The sequence below is a fragment of the Pristiophorus japonicus genome, chromosome 10, assembly GCF_044704955.1.
Source record: "Pristiophorus japonicus isolate sPriJap1 chromosome 10, sPriJap1.hap1, whole genome shotgun sequence".
Lineage (NCBI taxonomy): Eukaryota > Metazoa > Chordata > Chondrichthyes > Pristiophoridae > Pristiophorus > Pristiophorus japonicus.
Genome location: NC_091986.1, coordinates 214,789,844 through 214,812,850, shown reverse-complemented (window position 1 = coordinate 214,812,850; position 23,007 = coordinate 214,789,844). Strand labels below are relative to the sequence as shown.

General features: G+C 45.9%; 1 protein-coding gene and 1 non-coding gene across 2 annotated transcripts in view; one reads left to right on the top strand and one right to left on the bottom strand.

Annotated features, from left to right (window-relative positions):
* Window positions 1–23,007, bottom strand: part of LOC139274919 (retinal guanylyl cyclase 2-like) — an 81,050-nt gene that overhangs the window by 44,798 nt on the left and 13,245 nt on the right. Inside the window, exons 2-3 of the mRNA XM_070891655.1 lie at window positions 22,033–22,334; window positions 6,462–6,816 (exon numbers count right to left, since the gene is read on the bottom strand). Coding sequence (XP_070747756.1) covers window positions 6,462–6,816; window positions 22,033–22,334 — 657 coding nt within the window. The remainder of the gene's footprint in view (window positions 1–6,461; window positions 6,817–22,032; window positions 22,335–23,007) is intronic.
* trnav-aac (transfer RNA valine (anticodon AAC)) lies at window positions 12,681–12,755 on the top strand. The gene has a single exon. It is a non-coding gene; the product is annotated as a tRNA-Val (tRNA).

Sequence of the window (23,007 nt, the reverse complement as noted above, 5' to 3'; positions counted from 1 at the left end):
ATTTTAGCTCTGAGGGAAGATTGGATAGGCTAGGTCTGTTTTCTTTGGAACAGAGGAGGCTGAAGGGAGACCTTCTGGAGATGTATAAAATTATGAGGGGCCTAGATAAAGTGGATAGGAAGGACCTATTTTCCTTAGCAGAGAGGTCAACAACCACGGGCATAGATTTAAAGTAATTGGTAGGAGGATTAGAGGGTAGTTGAGGAGAACTTTTTTCATCCAGAGAGTGGTGGGGATCTAGAACTCACTGCCTGAAAGGGTGGTAGAGGCAGAAACCCTCACCACATTTATATGCACGTGAAGTGCCGTAACCTACAGAGCTACAAATCCAGAGCTGGAAAGTGGGATTAGGCTCTTGTCGGGCGGCGTGGATGCGATGGGCCAAATGGCCTCATTCTTGAGGATGTAACGAGCGGGGTGGATAAGGGGGAACCAGTGGATGTGGTGTATTTGGATTTTCAGAAGGTATTCGATAAAAGGTTACTGCACAAGATAAAAGTTCACAGGGTTGTGATAATAAAGGAGGCAGACAAAAAGCATGAAACTATAGACCAGTTAGCCTAACATCTGTGGTTGGAAAAATGTTGGAGACCATTATTAAAGAAGCAGTAGCAGGACATTTAGAAAAGCAAAATTCGGTCAGGCAGAGTCGGCATGGATTTATGAAGGGGAAGTCATGTTTGACAAATTTGCTGGAATTCTTTGAGGATGTAACGAACAGGGTGGATAAAGGGGAACCAGTGGATGCGGTGTATTTGGACTTCCAGAAGGCATTTGACAAGGTGCCACATAAAAGGATACTGCACAAGATAAAAGTTCATGGAATTGGGGGTAATATATTAGCATGGATAGAGGATTGGCTAACTAACAGAAAACAGAGAGTCGGGATAAATGGTACATTCTCTGGTTGGCAACCAGTAACTAGTGGAGTGCCGCAGGGATCAGTGCTGGGACCCCAACTATTTACAATCTATATTAACAACTTGGAAGAAGGGACTGAGTGTAACGTAGCCAAGTTTGCTGACGATACAAAGATGGGAGAAAAAGCAATATGTGAGAAGGACACAAAAAATCTGCAAAAGGACATAGACAGGCTAAGTGAGTGGGCAAAAATTTGGCAGGTGGAGTATAATATTGGAAAGTGTGAGGTCATGCACTTTGGCAGAAAAAAATCAAGTTATTATTTAAATGGAGAAAGATTGCAAAGTGCCGCAGTACAGCGGGACCTGGGGGTACTTGTGCATGAAACACAAAAGGATAGTATGCAGATACAGGAATGATCAGGAAGGCCAATGGAATCTCGGCTTTTATTGCAAAAGGGATGGAGTATAAAAGCAGGGAAGTCTTGCTACAGTTATACAAGGTATTGGTGAGGCCACACCTGGAATACTGTGTGCAGTTTTGGTTTTCATATTTACGAAGGGATATACTTGCTTTGCAGGCAGTTCAGAGAAGGTTCACTAGGTTGATTCCAGAGATGAGAGGGTTGACTTATGAGGAAAGTTTGAGTAGGTTGGGCCTCTACTCATTAGAATTCAGAAGAATGAGAGGTGATCTTATCAAAACGTATAAGATTATGAGGGGGCTTGACAAGGTGGATGCAGAGAGGATGTTTCCACTGATAGGGAAGACTAGAACTAGAGGGCATAATCTTAGAATAAGGGGCCGCCTATTTAAAACTGAGATGAGGAGGAATTTCTTCTGTCAGAGGGTTGTAAATCTGTGGAATTTGCTGCCTCAGAGCTGTGGAAGCTGGGACATTAACTAAATTTAAGACAGAAATAGACAGTTTCTTAAACGATAAGAGGTTATGGGAAGCGGGCAGGGAAGTGGACCAGAGTCCATGATCGGATCAGCCATGATCGTATTGAATGGCGGAGCAGGCTCGAGGGGCCGTATGGCCTACTCCTGCTCCTATTTCTTATGTTCTTATATTCTTATGTTCTTATTAACATGGATAGAGGATTGGCTAACTAACAGAGAACAGAGAGTTGGGATAAATGGGTCATTTTCCGATTGGCGAACAGTAACTAGTGGGGTGCCGCAGGGATCGGTGCTGGGGCTTCAATTATTTACAATCTATATTAATGACTTGGATGAAGGGACTGAGTGTAATGTAACCAAGTTTGCTGATGATACAAAGATGGGTGGGAAAGCAAATTGTGAGGAGGACACAAAAAATCTGCAAAGAGATATAGACAGGCTAAGTGAGTGGGCAAAAAGTTGGCAAATGGAGTATAATGTGGGAAAATGTGAGGTTATCCACTTTGGTAGAAAGAATAGAAAAACAAATTATATTTTAAATGGAGAAAAATTGCAAAGTGCTGCAGTACAGTGGGACCTGGGGGTCCTTGTGCATGAAACACAAAAAGTTAGTATACAGGTACAGCAAGTGATCAGGAAGGCAAATGGAATGTTGGCCTTTATTGCAAGGGGGATAGAGTATAAAAGCAGAGAAGTCCTGCTAAAACTGTACAGGGTATTGGTGAAGCCACACCTAGAGTACTGCGTTCAGTTTTGGTCTCTGAATTTAAGGAGGGATGTACTTGCATTGGAGGCTGTTCAAAAAAGGTTCACTAGGCTGATTCCAGAGATGAGGAGGTTGACTTATGAGGATAGGTTGAGTAGGTTGGACCTATACTCCATTGGAGTTCAGAAGAATGAGAGGTGATCTTATCGAAACATATAAGATAATGAGGGGGCTCGACAAGGTGGATGCAGGGAGGATATTTCCACTCCTAGGGGAAACTAGAACGAGGGGACATAGTCTCAGAATAAGGGGCCGCCCATTTAAAACTGAGATGAGGAGGAATTTCTTTTCTCTGAGGGTTGTAAATCTATGGCATTCTCTGGCCCAGAGAGGTGCTGGGTCATTGAATATATTTAAGGGCGGAGATAGACAGATTTTTGAGCGATAAGGGAGTAAAGGGTTGTGGGGAATGGGCAGGGAAGTGGAGCTGAGTCCATGATCAGATCAGCCATGGTTGTTTTAAATGGTGGAGCAGGATCGAGGGACCAGGTGGCCTACTCCTGCCCCTATTTCTTATGTTCTTCTGCAACGTAAACTTCTATCATTCTATGAATACATCTAATTAAAGGGTTTTGCGTTTCTACCTGACTGCTCCACTTGTTGATTTTCAGAGGTTCCAACTCCTCTGGTAGATCACCACCAACACATCTAGAATTATGCGGCACAGAAGGAGGCCATTCGGCCCATCGTGCCTGTACTGGCTCTCTGAAAAACCTACCGATTAGTCCCACTCACCCCCCCCCACCGCCCCCCCACATAACTCTGCAAAATTTTCCTTTACGAGTATATATCCAATTTCCTTTTGAGATGTACATGGCTTGAATATTGTTAACTGCACTGTTGGGAGTAAGCGCATGGGAGCCATTGCACTGCTCGTAGATTCTTGTCTTTGTTCTTTGACAGCAATGTTCGAGAGGTTGTGGAAATACATAGAATTCATCATCGTAGGCAGTCCCTCAGAATCGAGGAAGACTTGCTTCCACTCAGTGAGTTCTCAAGTGACTGAATAGTCCAATACGGGAATTACAGTCTCTATCGCAGGTGGGACAGACAGTAGTTGAAGGAAAGGGTGGGTCGGGAGTCTGGTTTGCCGCACGCTCCTTCCGCTGCCTGCGCTTGCTTTCTGCATGCTCTCGGCGACACATACAATTACATAGAATTACATAGAACACAAAGCACAGAAACAGGCCCTTCAGTCCAATTGATGCTTCACACGAGCCTCCTTCCGTCTTTCCTCATCCAGCTCGATCAGCATAACCCTCTATCCCCTTCTCCCATTTAGTTATTACCGCTCTAAACTTGGGTGTTTATTCGGACTTAACAACATCCACACCCTCACGGGAAAATAAACGCTCTAACAGTGATGTTAAAATGGCGAACAAATGATATGTAACCTCTCGATGTCGTGACGTCTCCCTCCCCATCATGGTTAAATAGCCCTTTAACCCACTGCGAACCATAGCCACAATTCTCCACAGTTCCTCTAGGAGGAGATCAGTCCATTTACAGCTCCTGCCCCACCTTCCTTCCCCGACGCTGCTTTTTTACATAGAATTGACAGCACATTTACAACGGGTGGTTTATGCTCCACTTGAGTCTGTTCCCGCCCTCTTCATCTCCTATCAGCATATCCTTCCATTTCTTTCCCTTTATGTCAGCAGTGGCTCCGTGGGCAGCACACTTGCCTCTGAGTCTGAAGGTTGCGGGTTCAAGTCCCACTCCTGGAACTTGAGCACATAAACCTATGCTGACATTCCAGTGCAGTGTTGGGGATAAGATGTTAAACTGAGGTCTGGTCTTCTCTCTCAGATGGATGTAAAAGTTCTCTATTTTGAAGAAGAGCAAGGGAGTTATCCCCGGTGTTCTGGCCAATATTCATCCCTCAATCAACATAACAAAAACAGTTTATCAGGTCATTATCACATTGCTGTTTGTGGGAGCTTGCTGTGCGCAAGTTCGCTGCCGCGTTTCCCACATTTCAACAGTGACTACACTCCAAAAGTACTTCATTGGCTGTGAAACGCTTTGAGAGGTCCGGTGGTCGTGAAAGGCGCTAGATAAATGCAAGTCTTTCTTTTCCTCGTGTATTTATCTCGCTTCCCCTTAAAAGCGTCTATGCTATTCCCCCCCAACCATTCTCTGTGGTAGCGAGTTCCACAATCTCTCTGGATCAAGAAGTTTCCCCTGAATTCCCTATTGGATTTATTGGTGACTCTCTTATATTTATGGCCCCTAGTTTTGATCTCCTCCATAAGTGGAAGCATCTTCTCTACATCCACCTTATCAAACCCTTTCGTCATCTTAAAGGCCTCTCTCAGGTCACCCCTCAGTCTTCTCCCGTCTGAAGAAAAGAGACCTAGCCAGTTCAATCTTTCATAATAGGTAAAGCCTCTCAGTTATTTTGGAATAAAACCCGGGTTTGGAGGATAGTTAGAGGCCTTGCTGTCTGGGCTCAGTTTTGAAGAATGGCTTCCACAGCAAGGTGCCAGAGGGTATCACTGAAAGTTGCGACACAGGTTAGCAAGGCCATAGAAAAGGAAAACCAAACACTAGGGTTTATTTCGAGAGGATAGAATTGAAAAGTAGGGAAGTTGGTCCAAACTTAGAGAACTGCGTACAGTTCTGGTGGCCATATTATAAAAAGGATATAGAGGCACTGAAGAGGATGCAGTGAAGATTTACAAGAATGATACCAGAAATGCGAGGGTACACATATCAGGAAAGGATGAAGAAGCTGGGTCTCTTTTCTCTCGAAAAAAGAAGGCTGAGGGGTGACCTAATAGAGGTCTTTAAAATTATGATAGAGTGGATACCGAGAGAATGTTTCCACTTGCGGGGAAGAACATAACCAGAGGCCATCAAAATAAAGATAGACCCCAAGAAATCCAATAGGGAATTCAAAAGAAACTTCTTTACCCAGAGAGTGGTGAGAATGTGGAACTCGCTACCACAGGGAGAGGTTGAGGCGAATAGTATCGATGCATTTAAGGGGAGGCTGGACAAGCAAATGAGGGAGAAGGGAATAGAGGGTTATGCTGATAGATTTAGATGAGGAAAGACGGGAGGAGGCTCGAGTGGAGCATAAGGATCGTATGCAGGTACAGCAAGTGATCAGGAAGGCCAATGGTATCTTGGCCTTTATTGCAAAGGGGATGGAGTATAAAAGCAGGGAAGTCTTGCTACAGTTATACAGGGTATTGGTGAGGCCACACCTGGAATACTGCGTGCAGTTTTGGTTTCCATATTTACGAAAGGATATACTTGTTTTGGAGGCAGTTCAGAGAAAGTTCACTCGGTTGATTCTGGAGATGAGGGGGGTTGATTTATGAGGAAAGGTTGAGTAGGTTGGGCCTCTACTCATTGGAATTCAGAAGACTGAGAGGTGATCTTATCGAAACGTATAAGATTATGAGGGGGATTGACAAGGTGGATGCAGAGAGGATGTTTCCACTATGGGGGAGACTAGAACTAGAGGGCATGATCTTAGAATAAGGGGCGTCCATTTAAACCAGAGATGAGGAGAAATTTCTTCTCTCAAGGGGTTGTAAATCTGTGGAAATCACTGCTTCAGAGAGCTGTGGAAGCTGGCACATTGAATAAATTTAAGACAGAAATAGACAGTTTCTTAAACGATAAGGGGATAAAGGGTTATGGGGAGTGGGCGGGGAAGTGGAGCTGAGTCCATGATCAGATCAGCCATGAACTTAGTGAATGGTGGAGCAGGCTCGAGGAGCAGTATGGCCTACTCCTGCTCCTATTTCTTACGTTCTTATAAACGCCAGCATGGACTGGTTGGGCCAAATGGCCTGTTTCTGCGCTATGTAATCTTATCTAACGCCCATGGAACACTACATCAGTCACAGGCAGCACCTTCCAGAGAAATTCAAATGGATTTTTTTTTTTAAAAGCATGAAAGATTTTGAAAGCTTACCTCCTGTGCAAATGACATCTTGATCGAACCAACAGTCGGAGTCAGAATTTGGAGGTGATCCTCCAGGGAAGTGGATGGAAATGCCCCTGTACTCCACGGTTTCTGTTGTCCTGTTGATGGTGTAGGTGGGCACTAGGTGGTGACTCCGCCCATCGGTGTCCAAGATGACGTAGTTCGCGATCCCTTCGCCTCGGTCGTTGGTCCCGATCCTCTGGTTAAAACCGGCGAATTCCAGGTTCCTGGTTTGTTTGGCGAGCTCCGCCCCCGAGATGCGGGTACCCTCCTTCTGAACGTTCTGCATGGCTTTGGCGATGAAGTAAACGCCGTTGTAAATCGTTCCAAAGAGCGGCGAGACCTGCGGGGGTGAAAGGAAGGAACATTTCAGCGCGAGGGTGAGCCCTGCGATTTGGCTTCCGCGGCGCTAACTAGAGTCCCGTTCCCCGCTTTGGTTTGGCGTCTGGTCCGAGGGACGGCACCTCCGGCAATGCAGCACTCCCTCAGCGCTGCACCGGGAGTGTCGGCCTAGAGTGCGTGCTCGAGTCTCCGGAGCGGGGACTTGAACCCACAACCACGGGACATAGTCGCAGAATCAGGGGCCGCCCATTTAAAACTGAGATGAGGAGGAATTTCTTCTCTCAGAGGGTTGTAAATCTGTGGAATTCTCTGCCCCAGAGAGCTGTGGAGGCTGGGTCATTGAATATATTCAAGGCGGAGATTTTTGAGCGATAAGGGAGTAAAGGGTTATGGGGAGCGGGCGGGGAAGTGGAGCTGAGTCCATGATCAGTTCAGCCATGAACTTATTGAATGGTGGAGCAGGCTCGAGGGGCCGTATGGTCTACTCCTGCTCCTATTTTTTTATGTTGTTCTTCTGGCTCAGAGGTGAGTGTGCTACCCAATTCTGAACCATGGCTGACATGTAGAGGATTTGAAAAGACCATCATAATCCACCTGGGCAGTCTCAATGACCTGGTTGCTTAACACCTTCGTTAGAATAGCAGAGAGAGGAACTCAATCTAAGCGGCTAAATGCTAACAATTTTTTTGGACACTATGGGAATCGAGGGATATAGGGATGGGGCGGGAAAGTGGAGGTGAGGTCAAAGATCAACCATGATCCTATTAAATGGTGGAGGAGGCTCGAGGAGTTGTATGGCCGACTCCTGCTCCTATTTCTTATGTTCAGTCGTATTTGATAATGGTTCAGACTGGGTTTGGTAGCTTAGTGGTTGTAGAATCATAAAATGGTTACAGCGCAGAAGGAGGCTGTACTGTATGCCCCTGTGAGGATGCTCACAGGTTTGTAGAGCTGTTGCATTGTGAGTGGATTAACCAGTCACATGATGTTCACAAGACTCAATAAAACCCCAGCCAGTTGGGTCTAGGTCATCGATGATGAGGTGTGCAGTTGTAAGCCTGGTGGATGAACTGGTAATGTGTAGTGTGATTGTTAAACATTTGTTAATAAACCAACTAGTTCTTAATAGCAATGTGTTGCTATGAATTCTTAAGCATAGAACCCACGAAGCAAATACATTACAGCAGGCCATTCGGCCCGTCGAGCTCATGCCGACTCTCCAAGAGCACCGCAGCTAAAGCCGCTGCCCCGCCCTTTCCCCGTAGCCCTGCAAATATTTGTTCTTCAGGTACTTATCCGATTCCCATTGAAAGCCAGAATATAATCTGCTTCCACCACCCTTTCAGGCAATTTAATCCAGATCCGAAACATTCGCTGCGTTAAAAAGGTTTATCCTCATGTCATCTTTGGTTCTTTTGCCAATCACCTTAAATCTGTGTCCTCTGGTTCTCGACCCTCCCGCCAATGGGAACAGTTTTTGTCGATCTACTCTGACTAGGCCCCTCATGATTTTGAACACCTCGATCAAATCTCCACTCAATCTTTTCTGCTCCAAGGAGAACAATCCCAGCTTCTCCAGTCTATCCATGTAACTGAAGTCCCTTATCCCTGGAACCATTCTCATAAATCTTTTCTGTACCCTCTCTAACACCTTCACATCCAGAATTGGGCACAGTGCTCCAGTTGAGGCCGAACCGGTGTTTTTATAAAGGTTCATCATAATTTCCTTGCCTCTGTTTATGAAGCTCAGGATCCCGTATGTTGTTTTAAATGCTTTCTCAACCCACCATGCCACCTTCAACGATTTGTGCACATATACCGCCAGGTCTCTCTGTTCATGTACCCCCTTTAGAATTATATCCTTTAATGTATATTGCCTCTCCTTGTTCTTCCTACCAAAATATATAAAATTTCATCTGCCACGTGTCCGCCCATTCCACCCGCCTGTCTATGTGCTCTTGAAGTCTATCGCCCCCCTCCTCACTGTTCACCAAGTTTTGTGTCATCTGCAAATTTTGAAATGGTGCCCTGTACACCCAAGTCTAAGTCATTGATATATATCAAGAAAAGCAATGGTCCTGGAACCGACCCCTGGGGAACACCACTGTATACCTTCCTCCAGTCTGATAAACAACCGTTCACTAATACTCTCTATGTTATGGTCTTGGACTAGCAAATCATCGAAACGAGGATGATTTGCTTCCGCGCCCAAAAAAAAAAGGATGAGTTCACAGGTGTTTCGAATGAAGAACCCGAACTACATCCTGAAGGGTGGAAGATGCCTGTTGTGGATTTTTTTAACGTGGGGATGGCCGTTGCACACCAGCCACCACACGGGCTTGACAGAGCGAGGTCTTGGTCCAGTGGCAAGGGGTATTCAAGACAACTGGAGACCTGTTCTGCTGCACGGACCTAGTGCGCGCACACATCGCAGTGTGGGCTGGGCCCGTGCTGCCCCTGGGCCCCTGAACTCACTCCTCCCCTGGGCCCCGATCACATCCCTCCACAGTCTCTCGCTGCTCCTGCTGCATCTGCCCACGCTCCAATCACCGACTTGGACCTTGCTGACGTCACTCTTCTCTGCCATCGCCCTCCTGCACCAGCTCACGCTGGACCTTGGAGTGGCCTCCACGCTGCTCCCTGGGCTGCACGCCGCTCCTTATGCAGGTAATGCAAGTAATCAGGAAGGCAAATGGAATGTTGGCCTTTATTGCAAGGGGAATGGAGTATAAAAGCAGAGAAGTCCTGCTACAACTGTACAGGGTATTGGTGAGGCTACACCTGAAAGGAGGGGAATGAGAATTGGTGGGGAATCAGTGTCCCCAAATGTTGCCCCTCCCGTCTGGTGTAACAATCCCCTTGGCACGGGAATGGAGACAAGTCTTGGACTCGCAGTCCAGAGCTGGAAGCATCAAACCCCACCACGGCATGTTACTGAGGTTAAAACGGTTCAATTATCAGGACAGGTTACAATGATTAGGCATGTATTCCTTTAATGATAGAAGATTAAGGGGTGATGTAATTAAGATGTTTAAGATGATAGAAGGATTTGATAGGGTAGATAGAGAAAAACTATTTCCTCTGGTGGGGGGAGTCCAGAACAAGGGGGTATCACCTTAAAATTAGAGCTACAACAACAACAACACCAACTTGTACTGCCTTTGTCATAGTAAAACGTCCTAAGACGCTTCACAAGTGTTATAAGACTTTATAACTATCTCGGAGCCACATCGGAAGAAATTATGGCAACTAGGTTTTAAGGAGCATCTTAAAGGAGGAAAGAGAGGTGGAGAGGTGGAGAGGTTTAGGGAGGGATCTCCAGAGCTTGGGGCCCAGGCAGCTGAAGGCAAGGCCACCGATGGTTGAGCAGTTATAATCAGGCATGCTCAAGAGGGCAGAATTTGAGGAGCGCAGGTATCTCGGGTGCTTGCGAGACCATGGAGGGATTTGAAAACAAGGATGAGAATTTTGAAATCGAAGCATTGCTTAACCGGGAGCCAATGTAGTTCGGCGAGCATAATGGGTGATGGGTGAGTGGAACTTGGTGCAAGTTAGGACACAGGCTGCCGATTTGAGTATAGGAGCAGGGAGGTCTTACTACAGTTGTACAGGGTCTTGGTGAGGCCACACCTTGAATATTGTGTACAATCTGAGGAAGGACATTCTTGCTATTGAGGGAGTGCAGTAAAGGTACACCAGACTGATTCCCAGGATGGCAGGACTGACATATGAAGAAAGATTGGATCGACTAGGCTTATATTCAATGGAATTTAGAAGAATGAGAGGGGATCTCATAGAAATATATAAAAGTCTGACGGGATTGGACAGGTTAGATGCAAGAATATTCCCGATATTGGGGAAGTCCAGAACCAGGGGTCGCAGTCTAAGGATAAGGGGTAAGCCATTTAGGATTGAGATGAGGAGAAACTTCTTCACCCAGAGAGTGGTGAACCTGTGGAATTCTCTACCACAGAAAGTTGTTGATGCCAGTTCGTTAGATATATTCAAAAGGAAGTTAGATGTGGCCCTTACAGCTAAAGGGATCAAGGGGTATGGAGAGAAAGCAGGAATGGGGTACTGAAGTTGCATGATCAGCCATGATCATATTGAATGGTGGTGCAGGCTCAAAGGACTGAATGGCCTACTCCTGCACCTACTTTCTATGTTTCTATGTTTCTATGTTTACATAGGGTGGAATGTGGGAGGCCAGCCAGGAGTGTGTTGGAATAGTTAAGTCTAGAGGCTGTTCAGGGGTGATGTCAGGGAAGCACTCCTTCACACAAAGGGTAATGGAAATCTGGAACTCCCTCATCAAAGTGGCTGTTGAGGTTGGGTGGTCAACTGAAACTTTCAACATGAAGTTCAATGGATTTTTTTTTAAGCTAAGGGTATTAAGGATATGGAAGCCAGGCGGGTAGATGGAGTTAAGCTGCAGATCAGCCATGGCTTAATTGAATGGCGGAGCAGGCTTAAGGGGCTGAATGGCCTCCTCTTGTCCCTATGTTCCTATAAGTTGTAAAATTTAATTCAGTAAATTTGGGGGTTGGCACCTGGAAATGACCCTGATGCAACAGATTGTTGTAAAAACCTAACTGGGTCACTAATCTTTGTTAGGGAAGAGAATCTACCAGCCTTGCCTGCTCTGGTTGACTTGAATGCCCTCTGCTAGACTGCCAAGAAGGCAACCCATCAACACCTTCTCAGGGCAACTAGGGATGGACAATATTTATGGCCTTGCCAGTTCTTGTTACAAGAACAGTTCTTGCAACAATAAAATGAACTCTCCAAAGCCAATGTTGAGAAACTCAAAAAAAAAAAAGTAAATCTAAGCTTTGGGCAAATGTAGCCAAACAGCTCCTCGAGGTACAAGTTGTGAAGAAGGACTTCCAGGAACATTTCCTGTGTACCTTTTCATTTTCTCCCTCCCCCTCTGAAGGTGCTAGCTCATGCTGTGTGTGGTTCTAAGATCAAATCCGAGTAGCCATTCTTTATATAAGAACATAAGACTTAGGAGCAGGAGTCGGCCATTCGGCCCCTCGAGCCTGCTCTGCCATTCAATAAGATCATGGCTGATCTTCGACCTCAACTCCACTTTCCTGCACTCTCCCCATATCCTTTGATTCCCATAATATCCAAAAATCTATAAACATAAGAACATAAGAATTAGGAACAGGAGTAGGCCATCTAGCCCCTCGAGCCTGCTCCGCCATTCAACAAGATCATGGCTGATCTGGTCGTGGACTCAGCTCCACTTACCCGCCCTCTCCCCGTAACCCTTAATTCCCTTATTGGTTAAAAATCTATGTATCTGTGATTTGAATACATTCAATGAGCTAGCCTCAACAGCTTCCCTGGGCAGAGAATTCCACAGATTCACAACCCTCTGGGAGAAGAAATTCCTTCTCAACTCGGTTTTAAATTGGTTCCCCCATATTTTGAGGCTGTGCCCCCTAGTTCTAGTCTTCCCGACCAGTGGAAACAACCTCTCTGCCTCGATCTTGTCTATCCCTTTCATTATTTTAAATGTTTCTATAAGATCACCCCTCGTCCTTCTGAACTCCAACGAGTAAAGACCCAGTCTACTCAATCTATCATCATAAGGTAACCCCCTCATCTCCGGAATCAGCCTAGTGAATTGTCTCTGTACCCCCTCCAAAGCTAGTATATCCTTCCTTAAGTAAGGTGACCAAAACTGCACGCAGTACTCCAGGTGCGGCCTCACCAATACCCTGTACAGTTGCAGCAGGACCTCCCTGCTTTTGTACTCCATCCCTCTCGCAATGCAGGCCAACATTCCATTCGCCTTCCTGATTACCTGCTGCACCTGCAAACTAACTTTTTGGGATTCATGCACAAGGAGCCACAGCATTTCCTTAGTGCAGTGGTTATCACGTTCGCCTAACACGCGAAAGGTCCCCGGTTCGAAACCGGGCAGAAACATTATACTCAAAAGAGTTTCATGCACAAGGACCCCCAGGTCCCCATTCAAATAATATTCCCTTTTACTGTTTTTTTTTTTCCCAAGGTGGATGACCTCACATTTTCCGACATTGTATTCCATCTGCCAAACCTTAGCCCATTCGCTTAACCTATCTAAATCTCTTTGCAGCATCTCTGTATCCTCTACACAACCCGCTTTCCCACTAATCTTTGTGTCATCTGCAAATTTTGCTACACTACACTCTGTCCCCTCCTCCAGGTCATCTATGTATATTGTAAACAGTTGTGGTCCCAGCACCGATCCCTGTGGCACACCACTAACCACCGATTTCCAACCCGAAAAGGACCCATTTATCCCGACTCTCTGCTTTCTGTTAGCCAGCCAATTCTCTATCCATGCTAATACATTTCCGCTGACTCCGTGTACCTTTATCTTCTGCAGTAACCTTTTGTGTGGCACCTTATCGAATGCCTTTTGGAAATCCAAATACACCACATCCATCGGTACACCTCTATCCACTATGCTCGTTATATCCTCAAAGAATTCCAGTAAATTAGTTAAACATGATTTCCCCTTCATGAATCCATGTTGCGTCTGCTTGATTGCACTATTCCTATCTAGATGTCCCGCTATTTCTTCCTTAATGATAGCTTCAAGCATTTTCCCCACTATAGGTGTTAAACTAACCGGCCTAAAGTTACCTGCCTTTTGTCTGCCCCCTTTTTTAAATGGAGGCGTTGCATTAGTTGCTTTCCAATCCTCTGGTACCTCCCCAGAGTCCAGAGAATTTTGGTAGATTATAACCAATGCATCTGCTATAACTTCTGCCATCTCTTTTAATACCCTGGGATGCATTTCATCAGGACCAGGGGACTTATCTACCTTGTGTCCCATTAGCCTGTCCAGCACTACCTCCCTAGTGTTAGTGATTGTCTCAAGGTCCTCCCTTCCCACATTCCCGTGAACAGCAATTTTTGGCATGGTTTTTGTGTCTTCCACTGTGAAGACCGAAGCAAAATAATTGTTTAAGGTCTCAGCCACTTCCACATTTCCCATTATTAAATCCCCCTTCTCATCTTCTAAGGGACCAACATTTACTTTAGTCATTCTTTTCCTTTTTTATATATCGGTAAAAGCTTTTACTATCTGTTTTTATGTTTTGCGCAAGCTTACTTTTGTAATCTATCTTTCCTTTCTTTATTGCTTTCTTCGTCATACTTTGCTGTCGTTTAAAATTTTCCCAATCTTCTAGTTTCCCACTAACCTTGGCCACCTTATACGCATTGGTTTTTAATTTGATACTCTCCTTTATTTCCTTGGTTATCCACGGCTGATCGATCTCTATCATGACTATATTCAAAGACTGAGCCTCCACAGCCCTCTGGGGTATAGAATTCCAAAGATTCACCACCCTCTGAGTGAAGAAGTTTCTCCTCATCTCAGTCCTAAATGGCTGACCCCTTATTCTGACACTGTGACCCCTGGTTCTAGATTCCCCAGCCAGAGGAAACATCCTCCCTCCATCTACCCTGTCAAGCCCTGTAAGAATTTTGTATGTTTCAGTGAGATCACCTCTCATTCTTCTAAACTCTCAAAAAATATAGGCCTAGTCTGCTCAATCTCTCCTCATTGGACAATCCCCCCTCGATCCCAGGAATCAGTCTGGTGAACCTTTGTTGCACTCCCTCGATGAAAATCCCTTTATGCATGAGCTGAAACAATGTTAGCGGGTCATTCACCTGTGGAGGGCATCACAGCTGAACCAGATCCTGCCCTGATCTGATGTCCACGCATGTCATCTTTCCACCAGTGGGTCATGCAAACTCTGGCTGCTTTCATCTCTCCATACTTTTAGAACATGGACCACCACATCATCCAACTGAGAATCGGTTCCAAATCATAGCATCTTGCAGCACAGAAGGAGGCCATTCGACCCATCATGCCTGTGCTGCCTCTTTGTAAGAGCAATCCAATTAGTCCCACTCTCCTCCTTTTTTCCTGTAGCCCGGCAATTGTTTTCCTTTTCGACTATATATACAATTCCCTTTTGAAAGTTATTACAGGTTGAAGCTTCCTTATCCGGGACTCCTTTATCCGGCACCACCCCTGGTCCGGCACCATTCCCGGCCACTCCGACATGAACAAATTGAAGTCCTCCCTCGCTGCCGACTCCCGCAATCGCTGGCCTGACCCCGCGGTCCACTGCTCCCCCGCCACCCCCATGATCTCTCTGCCGCACTTCCAGCCCCAAGCCAGCCAGCCCCGGTATCCCCTTGCTCAGTACCTGTACCATCCAACTTAACATGACCTCCTCTCATCCGGACAAATCCGTTATCCAGAACAAGGCCAGGTCCCAAAGGTTCCGGATTAGAGAGGTTCAACCTGTATTGAATCTGCTTCCACCACCCTTCCAGGCAGTGCATTCCAGATCACATCAACTCACTGTGTAAAAAGTTGTCTCCTTATTTCCCCACTGGTTCTTCCCCAAAGGAGAACCTTCACCACACGGACTGCAGCAATTCAAGATGGCGGCTCACCATCACCTTTTCAAGGGGCAATTAGGGATGGGCAATAAATGCCAGCCTTGCCATCGACGCCCAACATCCCAGGAACGAATTTAAAAAATGATCTTAAATCTGTGTCCTCTGGTTACCGACGCTCCCACCATTGGAAACCATTTCACCCTATCTACTTTATCAAAACCCTTCACAATTTTGAACACCTCTATTTGCCCCTTAATCTTCTCTGCTCTAAGGAGAACAATCCCAGCTTCTCCAGTCCCTCCACATAACTGAAGCCCTGCCTCCTGGCCATTATGTGAGAAAATAAAATTCTGTTAATAGTTTAAAAAAAAATAAGAGCAGGAAATGCTGGGAATAGCTTGGGTCAGTCTGCATGTTTAGTATTAGTATTAGGCGGTCCCTCATGTCGAGGATGACTTGCTTCCACACCAAAAAGGGATGAGTTCACAGGTGTTTCAATGAAGGATCTAATATTCCCGATCCTGAACTGCATGTTGAAGAGTGGAAGATACCTGTGCGTGGATTTTTTTAACATGTGGTGATCGTTGCACACCAGCCACCACACTGGCTTGACAGAGCTAGGTCTTGGTCCAGTGGCAAGGGTTAACCAAGACAACTGGAGACCAGCTCTGTTACACAGACTCACTGTACACCCACACACACTCACTATGCACGCACTCACACACACTCACTATACACGCACGCACTCACTATACACGCACGCACTCACTATACACGCACGCACTCACTATACACGCACGCACTCACTATACACGCACGCACTCACTATACACGCACGCACTCACTATACACGCACGCACGCACCTGTGCATGTTTAAAGGGCTGTGGAAAGTCATGACATGGAGAGAGAAAATCCGAAATGGAGAGAGAAATATTCAGGATGAGAATAGGTGAATGGAAACTGGAAGTGTAATTGCTGAAACTCTCCCGATAAGAGGGAGAATAGCAAGCAAAAAAATATATTTTGTTTACACAGCGAGTTGTTATGATCTGGAATGCATTGCCTGAAAGGGCGGTGGGAGCAGGTTCAATTATACATTTCAAAGAGGTATTGGCTATATACTTGAAAATGAAATAACTGTAGATTCAATAGTCAAATTCAAAAAGGAATTCGATAAATACTTGAAGGGGGAAATTTTGCAGGGCTATGGGAGGTGTGGGACTAATTGGATCGCTCTTTCAAAGAGCCGGCACAGGCACGATGGGCCGAATGGCCTCCTCCTAAGAACATAACAACATAAGAAACATGAGCAGGAGTCGGCCATTTGGCCCCTCGAGCCTGCTCCGCCATTCAATAAGATCATGGCTGATCTGATCATGGACTCGGCTCCACTCCCCTGCCCGCTCCCCATAACCCTTTACTCCCTTATCGCTTTCTGCCTATCTCCACCTTAAATATATTCAATGACCCAGCTTCCACAGCTCTCTGGGGCAGAGAATTCCACAGATTTCCAACCCTCAGAGAAGAAATTTCTCCTCACCTCAGTTTTAAATAGGCGGCCCCTTATTCTAAGACAATGTCCCCTAGTTTTAGTTTCCCCCATGAGTGGAAATATCCTCTCTGCATCCACCTTGTCGAGCCCCCTCATTATCTTATAAGTTTTGATAAGATCACCTCTCATTCTTCTGAACTCCAATGTGTATAGGCCCAACCTGCTCAACCTATCCTCATAAGTCAACCCCCTCATCTCCGGAATCAACCTGGTGAACCTTCTCTGAACAGCCTCCAGTGCAAGTATATTTTTCCTTAACTACGGAGACCAAAACTGTCACAGTACTCCAGGTGTGACCTAAACAATACCCTGTACAGTTGTAGCAGGACTTCTCTGCTTTTATACAGTAAAAGTAGGACCTCAAAAGTAGTAATCTCGGGATTGCTACCAGTGCCACGTGCTAGTCAGAATGGGAATTGCATGATAGCGCAGATGAATACGTGGCTTGAGCAGTGGTGCAGCAGGGAGGGATTCAAATTCCTGGGGCATTGGAACCGGTTCTGGGGGAGGTGGGACCAGTACAAACCGGACGGTCTGCACCTAGGCAGACCGGAACCACTGTCCTAGGGAGAGTGTTTGCTCGTACTGTTGGGGAGGAGTTAAACTAATATGGCAGGGGGATGGGAACCAATGCAGGGAGACAGAGGGAAACAAAAAGGAGACAAAAGCAAAAGACAGAAAGGAGATGAGGAAAAGTGGAGGGCAGAGAAACCCAAGGCAAAGAACAAAAAGGGCCACTGTACACCAAAATTCTAAAGGGACAAAGGGTGTTAAAACAAGCCTGAAGGCTTTGTGTCTTAATGCAAGGAGTATCCGTAATAAGGTGGATGAATTAACTGTGCAAATAGATGTTAACAAATATGATGTGATTTGGATTACAGAGACGTGGCTCCAGGATGATCAGGGCTGGGAACTCAACATCCAGGGGTATTCAACATTCAGGAAGGATAGAACAAAAGGAAAAGGAGGTGGGGTAGCATTGCTGGTTAAAGAGGAGATTAATGCAATAGTTAGGAAGGACATTAGCTTGGATATTGTGGAATCTATATGGGTAGAGCTGCAGAACACGAAAGGGCAAAAAACGTTAGTGGGAGTTGTGTACAGACCTCCAAACAGTAGTAGTGATGTTGGGGAGGGCATCAAACAGGAAATTAGGGGTGCATGCAATAAAGGTGCAGCAGTTATAATGGGTGACTTTAATATGCACACAGATTGGGCTAACCAAACTGGAAGCAAAACGGTGGAGGAGGATTTCCTGGAATGCATAAGGGATGGTTTTCTAGGCCAATATGTCGAGGAACCAACTAGAGGGGAGGCCATCTTCGACTGGGCGTTGTGTAATGAGAGAGGATTAATTAGCAATCTCGTTGTGCGAGGCCCCTTGGGGAAGAGTGACAATAATATGGTGGAATTCTGCATTAGGATGGAGAATGAAACCGTTAATTAAGAGACCATGGTCCAGAACTTAAAGAAGGGTAACTTTGAAGGTATGAGGTGTGAATTGGCTAGGATAGATTGGCGAATGATACTTAAGGGGTTGACTGTGGATGGGCAATGGCAGACATTTAGAGACCGCATGGATGAACTACAACAATTGTACATTCCTGTCTGGCGTAAAAATAAAAAAGGGAAGGTGGCTCAACCGTGGCTATCAAGGGAAATCAGGGATAGTATTAAAGCCAAGGAAGTGGCATACAAATTGGCCAGAAATAGCAGCGAACCCGGGGACTGGGAGAAATTTTAGAACTCAGCAGAGGAGGACAAAGGGTTTGATTAGGGCAGGGAAAATGGAGTATGAGAAGAAGCTTGCAGGGAACATTAAGATGGATTGCAAAAGTTTCTATAGATATGTAAAGAGAAAAAGGTTAGTAAAGACAAATGTAGGTCCCCTGCAGTCAGAATCAGGGGAAGTCATAACTGGGAACAAAGAAATGGTAGACCAATTGAACAAGTACTTTGGTTCGGTATTCACTAAGGAGGACACAAACAACCTTCTGGATATAAAAGGGGTCAGAGGGTCTAGTAAGGAGGAGGAACTGAGGGAAATCCTTATTGGTCGGGAAATTGTGTTGGGGAAATTGATGGGATTGAAGGCCGATAAATCCCCAGGGCCTGATGGACTGCATCCCAGAGTACTTAAGGAGGTGGCCTTGGAAATAGCGGATGCATTGACAGTCATTTTCCAACATTCCATGGACTCTGGATCAGTTCCTATCGAGTGGAGGGTAGCCAATGTAACCCCACTTTTTTAAAAAAAGGAGGGAGAGAAAACAGGGAATTATAGACCGGTCAGTCTGACCTCAGTAGTGGGTAAAATGATGGAATCAATTGTTAAGGATGTCATAGCAGCGCATTTGGAAAGAGGTGACATAATAGGTCCAAGTCAGCATGGATTTGTGAAGGGGAAATCATGCTTGACAAATCTTCTGGAATTTTTTGAGGATGTTTCCAGTAGAGTGGACAAGGGAGAATCAGTTGATGTGATATATTTGGACTTTCAGAAGGGCTTCGACAAGGTCCCACACAAGAGATTAATGTGCAAAGTTAAAGCACATGGGATTGGGGGTAGTGTGCTGACGTGGATTGAGAACTGGTTGTCAGACAGGAAGCAAAGAGTAGGAGTAAATGGGTACTTTTCAGAATGGCATGCAGTGATTAGTGGGGTACCACAAGGTTCTGTGCTGGGGCCCCAGCTGTTTACACTGTACATTAATGATTTAGACGAGGGGATTAAATGTAGTATCTCCAAATTTGCGGATGACACTAAGTTGGGTGGCAGTGTGAGCTGCGAGGAGGATGCTATGAGGCTGCAGAGTGACTTGGATAGGTTAGATGAGTGGGCAAATGTATGGCAGATGAAGTATAATGTGGATAAATGTGAGGTTATCCACTTTGGTGGTAAAAAGAGAGACAGACTATTATCTGAATGGTGACAGATTAGGAAAAGAGAAGGTGCAACGAGACCTGGGTGTCATGGTACATCAGTCATTGAAGGTTGGCATGCAGGTACAGCAGGCGGTTAAGAAAGCAAATGGCATGTTGGCCTTCATAGCGAGGGGATTTGAGTACAGGGGCAGGGAGGTGTTGCTATCGTTGTACAGGGCCTTGGTGAGGCCACACCTGGAATATTGTGTACAGTTTTGGTCTCCTAACCTGAGGAAGGACATTCTTGCTATTGAGGGAGTGCAGCGAAGGTTCACCAGACTGATTCCCGGGATGGCGGGACTGACCTATCAAGAAAGACTGGATCAACTGGGCTTGTATTCACTGGAGTTCAGAAGAATGAGAGGGGACCTCATAGAAACGTTTAAAATTCTGATGGGTTTAGACAGGTTGGATGCAGGAAGAATGTTCCCAATGTTGGGGAAGTCCAGAACCAGGGGTCACAGTCTAACGATAAGGGGTAAGACATTTAGGAGATGAGGAGAAACTTCTTCACCCAGAGAGTGGTGAACCTGTGGAATTCTCTACCACAGAAAGTTGTTGAGGCCAATTCACTAAATATATTCAAGAAGGAGTTAGATGAAGTCCTTACTACAAGAGGGATCAAGGGGTATGGCGAGAAAGCAGGAATGGGGTAGTGAAGTTGCATGTTCAGCCATGAACTCATTGAATGGCGGTGCAGGCTAGAAGGGCCGAATGGCCTACTCCTGCACCTATTTTCTATGTTTCTATGTTTCTATACTCTATTCCCCCTTGCAATAAAAGCCACATTCCATTTGCCTTTCTGATTGTATGATTCTATCATCTGTTTACCTCGCCGTGTAATCACCATATGGGATTAGTGATACCAATACTTTGCTGTATTATAACATACATCAATCAAGGGATTTCTTTGAGATGAACTGAAGTATTTCTTGTTGAGCGTTGAGCAAGCAGGTAGAACCATGATCTATCATCATAGGCGGGTGGTACCCAGTTCTGTTTTTCTCTACTCTCCCCTCCCTGTCCTCTCCACTCCCACTATCTTCTCCCACCCCTCCCACTATCTTCTCCCTCCTCTTTCCCTGTCTCCACCTCTGCCCATGCTTCCTCTCCCCCTCCCCTCCCCTCCTGCCTCCCCTCCTTTAACTCACCCCATCCTCTATATTGGTTCACCACCTTCTAACCCTTTTTAACTTGAAAAATTCCAAATCAACTGGGCCTAACTGTGGGCAATGTCGCTGAAGATCGACCAGTGTATATAAAATATACGGTCCATTGAATTACATAGAAACATAGAAAATAGGTGCAGGAGTAGGCCATTCAGCCCTTCGAGCCTGCACCACCATTCAATATGATCATGGTTGACCATGCAACTTCAGTATCCCATTCCTGCCTTCTCACCATACTCTTTGATCCCTTTAGTCGTAAGGGCCACATCTAACTCCCTTTTGAATATATCTAACGAACTGGCCTCAACAACTTTCTGTGGTAGAGAATTCCACAGGTTCACAATTCTCTGAGTGAAGAAGTTTCTCCTCATCTCGGTCTAAGTGGCTTACCCCTTATCCTTAGACTGTTTCCCCCTGGTTCTGGACTTCCCCAACATTGGGAACATTCTTCCTGCATCTAACCTGTCCAATCCCGTCAGAATTTTATATGTTTCTATGAGATCCCCTCTCATTCTTCTAAATTCCATTGAATATAAGCCTAGTCGATCCAGTCTTTCTTCATATATCAGTCCTGTCATCCCGGGCACACCGTGACAGTAATGTATTTTTTAATTCATTCTAGGGTTGTGGTCATCGACAGCAACTAAATACAACTGAGTGGCTTTTGAGTCAACCACATTGCTGTGGGTCTGGAGTAACGTATAGGCCAGACCGGGTAAGGGCGGCAGATTTCCTTCCCGAAAGGACATTAAGTGAACCAGATGGGTTTTTAACAACAATCCAGTAGTTGCATGGCCGCCATTACTAATACTAGCTTTTTAATTCCAGATTTATTTAATTGAATTTAAATTCCCCAGCAGCGGTGGTGGAATTTGAACTTGTGTCTCACAGATCATTAGTACAGGCCTCTGGATTACTGGTCCAGAAACATAAGCACGATGCTGCTGTTCCCATGGGAGTGTGATGCTGTTACATTCTGAGACAGCCTGTCATTCCGGCTTTCTCCAGAGGTGGCACTGCAACTTCCCTCAGCTTGTTACAACAAACACAGCTAACAGACAAAGCGTGCCCTCCCCATAACCATGAGCCGTCAGACATTGACTAATACTCTTCGAAACAATTGACCTTTGGGTTTAGCCGACGTACCTGCTCTGGTTGCTGGGATGTTGCTATTTCTCCGTTCTCTTGCGCCTTCGCGAACGCCTCGTAGAAGGACATCTCTTCTGAGGCCATTGTTATTGTCAATACAGCATCATACGCCGCCAGCAGCTTTGTGTTGTTGCTCAGCACGGAGTAAGACGCATTCTTGTGAGGAAGACTGTAGAGTAAAGTGTCGTACGGTACAAAGACGTACCTCCCATCTGTCAGCCCCATGTCGTGGGCTTTCTGCAGAAGGACTGCCTGCTCTCCACCTCCAATGAGGACCGAGTGCATGCACATGACAATAACTGGAATACAGAACATTAGTATTAGCTTTCGTGGCCAAGGTATTGAGTAAACATCAACAGAAAGCAGCCCGCTTGATCGGCTGCCCATCCACCACCTTTAACATCCATTCCCCGTGTAATGTATGCACCGGTGAGTATGCTCACAGGTTTGTAGAGCTGTTGATAGTCTGACTGCCTGCCTCTCTTCCGCCGTTGCATCCGAGCCAGGGTGTCCCTGGAGATGGAGCACGCGGTGTCCACCAGTAGGCTCGTGGCCTTCCGCGAGAGGTGGGCATTGGAGGGACTGGAGTGCATCATCACCCCCGGCAACTAAATTTTAATTTGAATGAAGTTTACTGCGTCAGTTTTTTATTGTGTCGGTTTTAGTGCCGCCCCCTTTAATAATGTGGCAACAAAATAGTTGTCGAGCTATTGACTTGACCTGGAGGGTGTTGCACGGAGCAGTCCTGTGCAATCGTTTTTTAAGTAAGTTCACGAACTCCCGGGCCACCTGTAATTTCTGCGGTCTGGAAGAGTCTGTGTTGAATGTGTGAGGTTGCAGCCCCTCTTCCATTATTTGAAGGGGCTGCTCCTCAAATTCTGGTTGCACTTCAGTTCCACACTCCTGATCTTTGGGACACCCTGCGCAGAGGTGAGCGGACAGGTCGGAGGGCCTCCTCGTAGGACTGCTCCT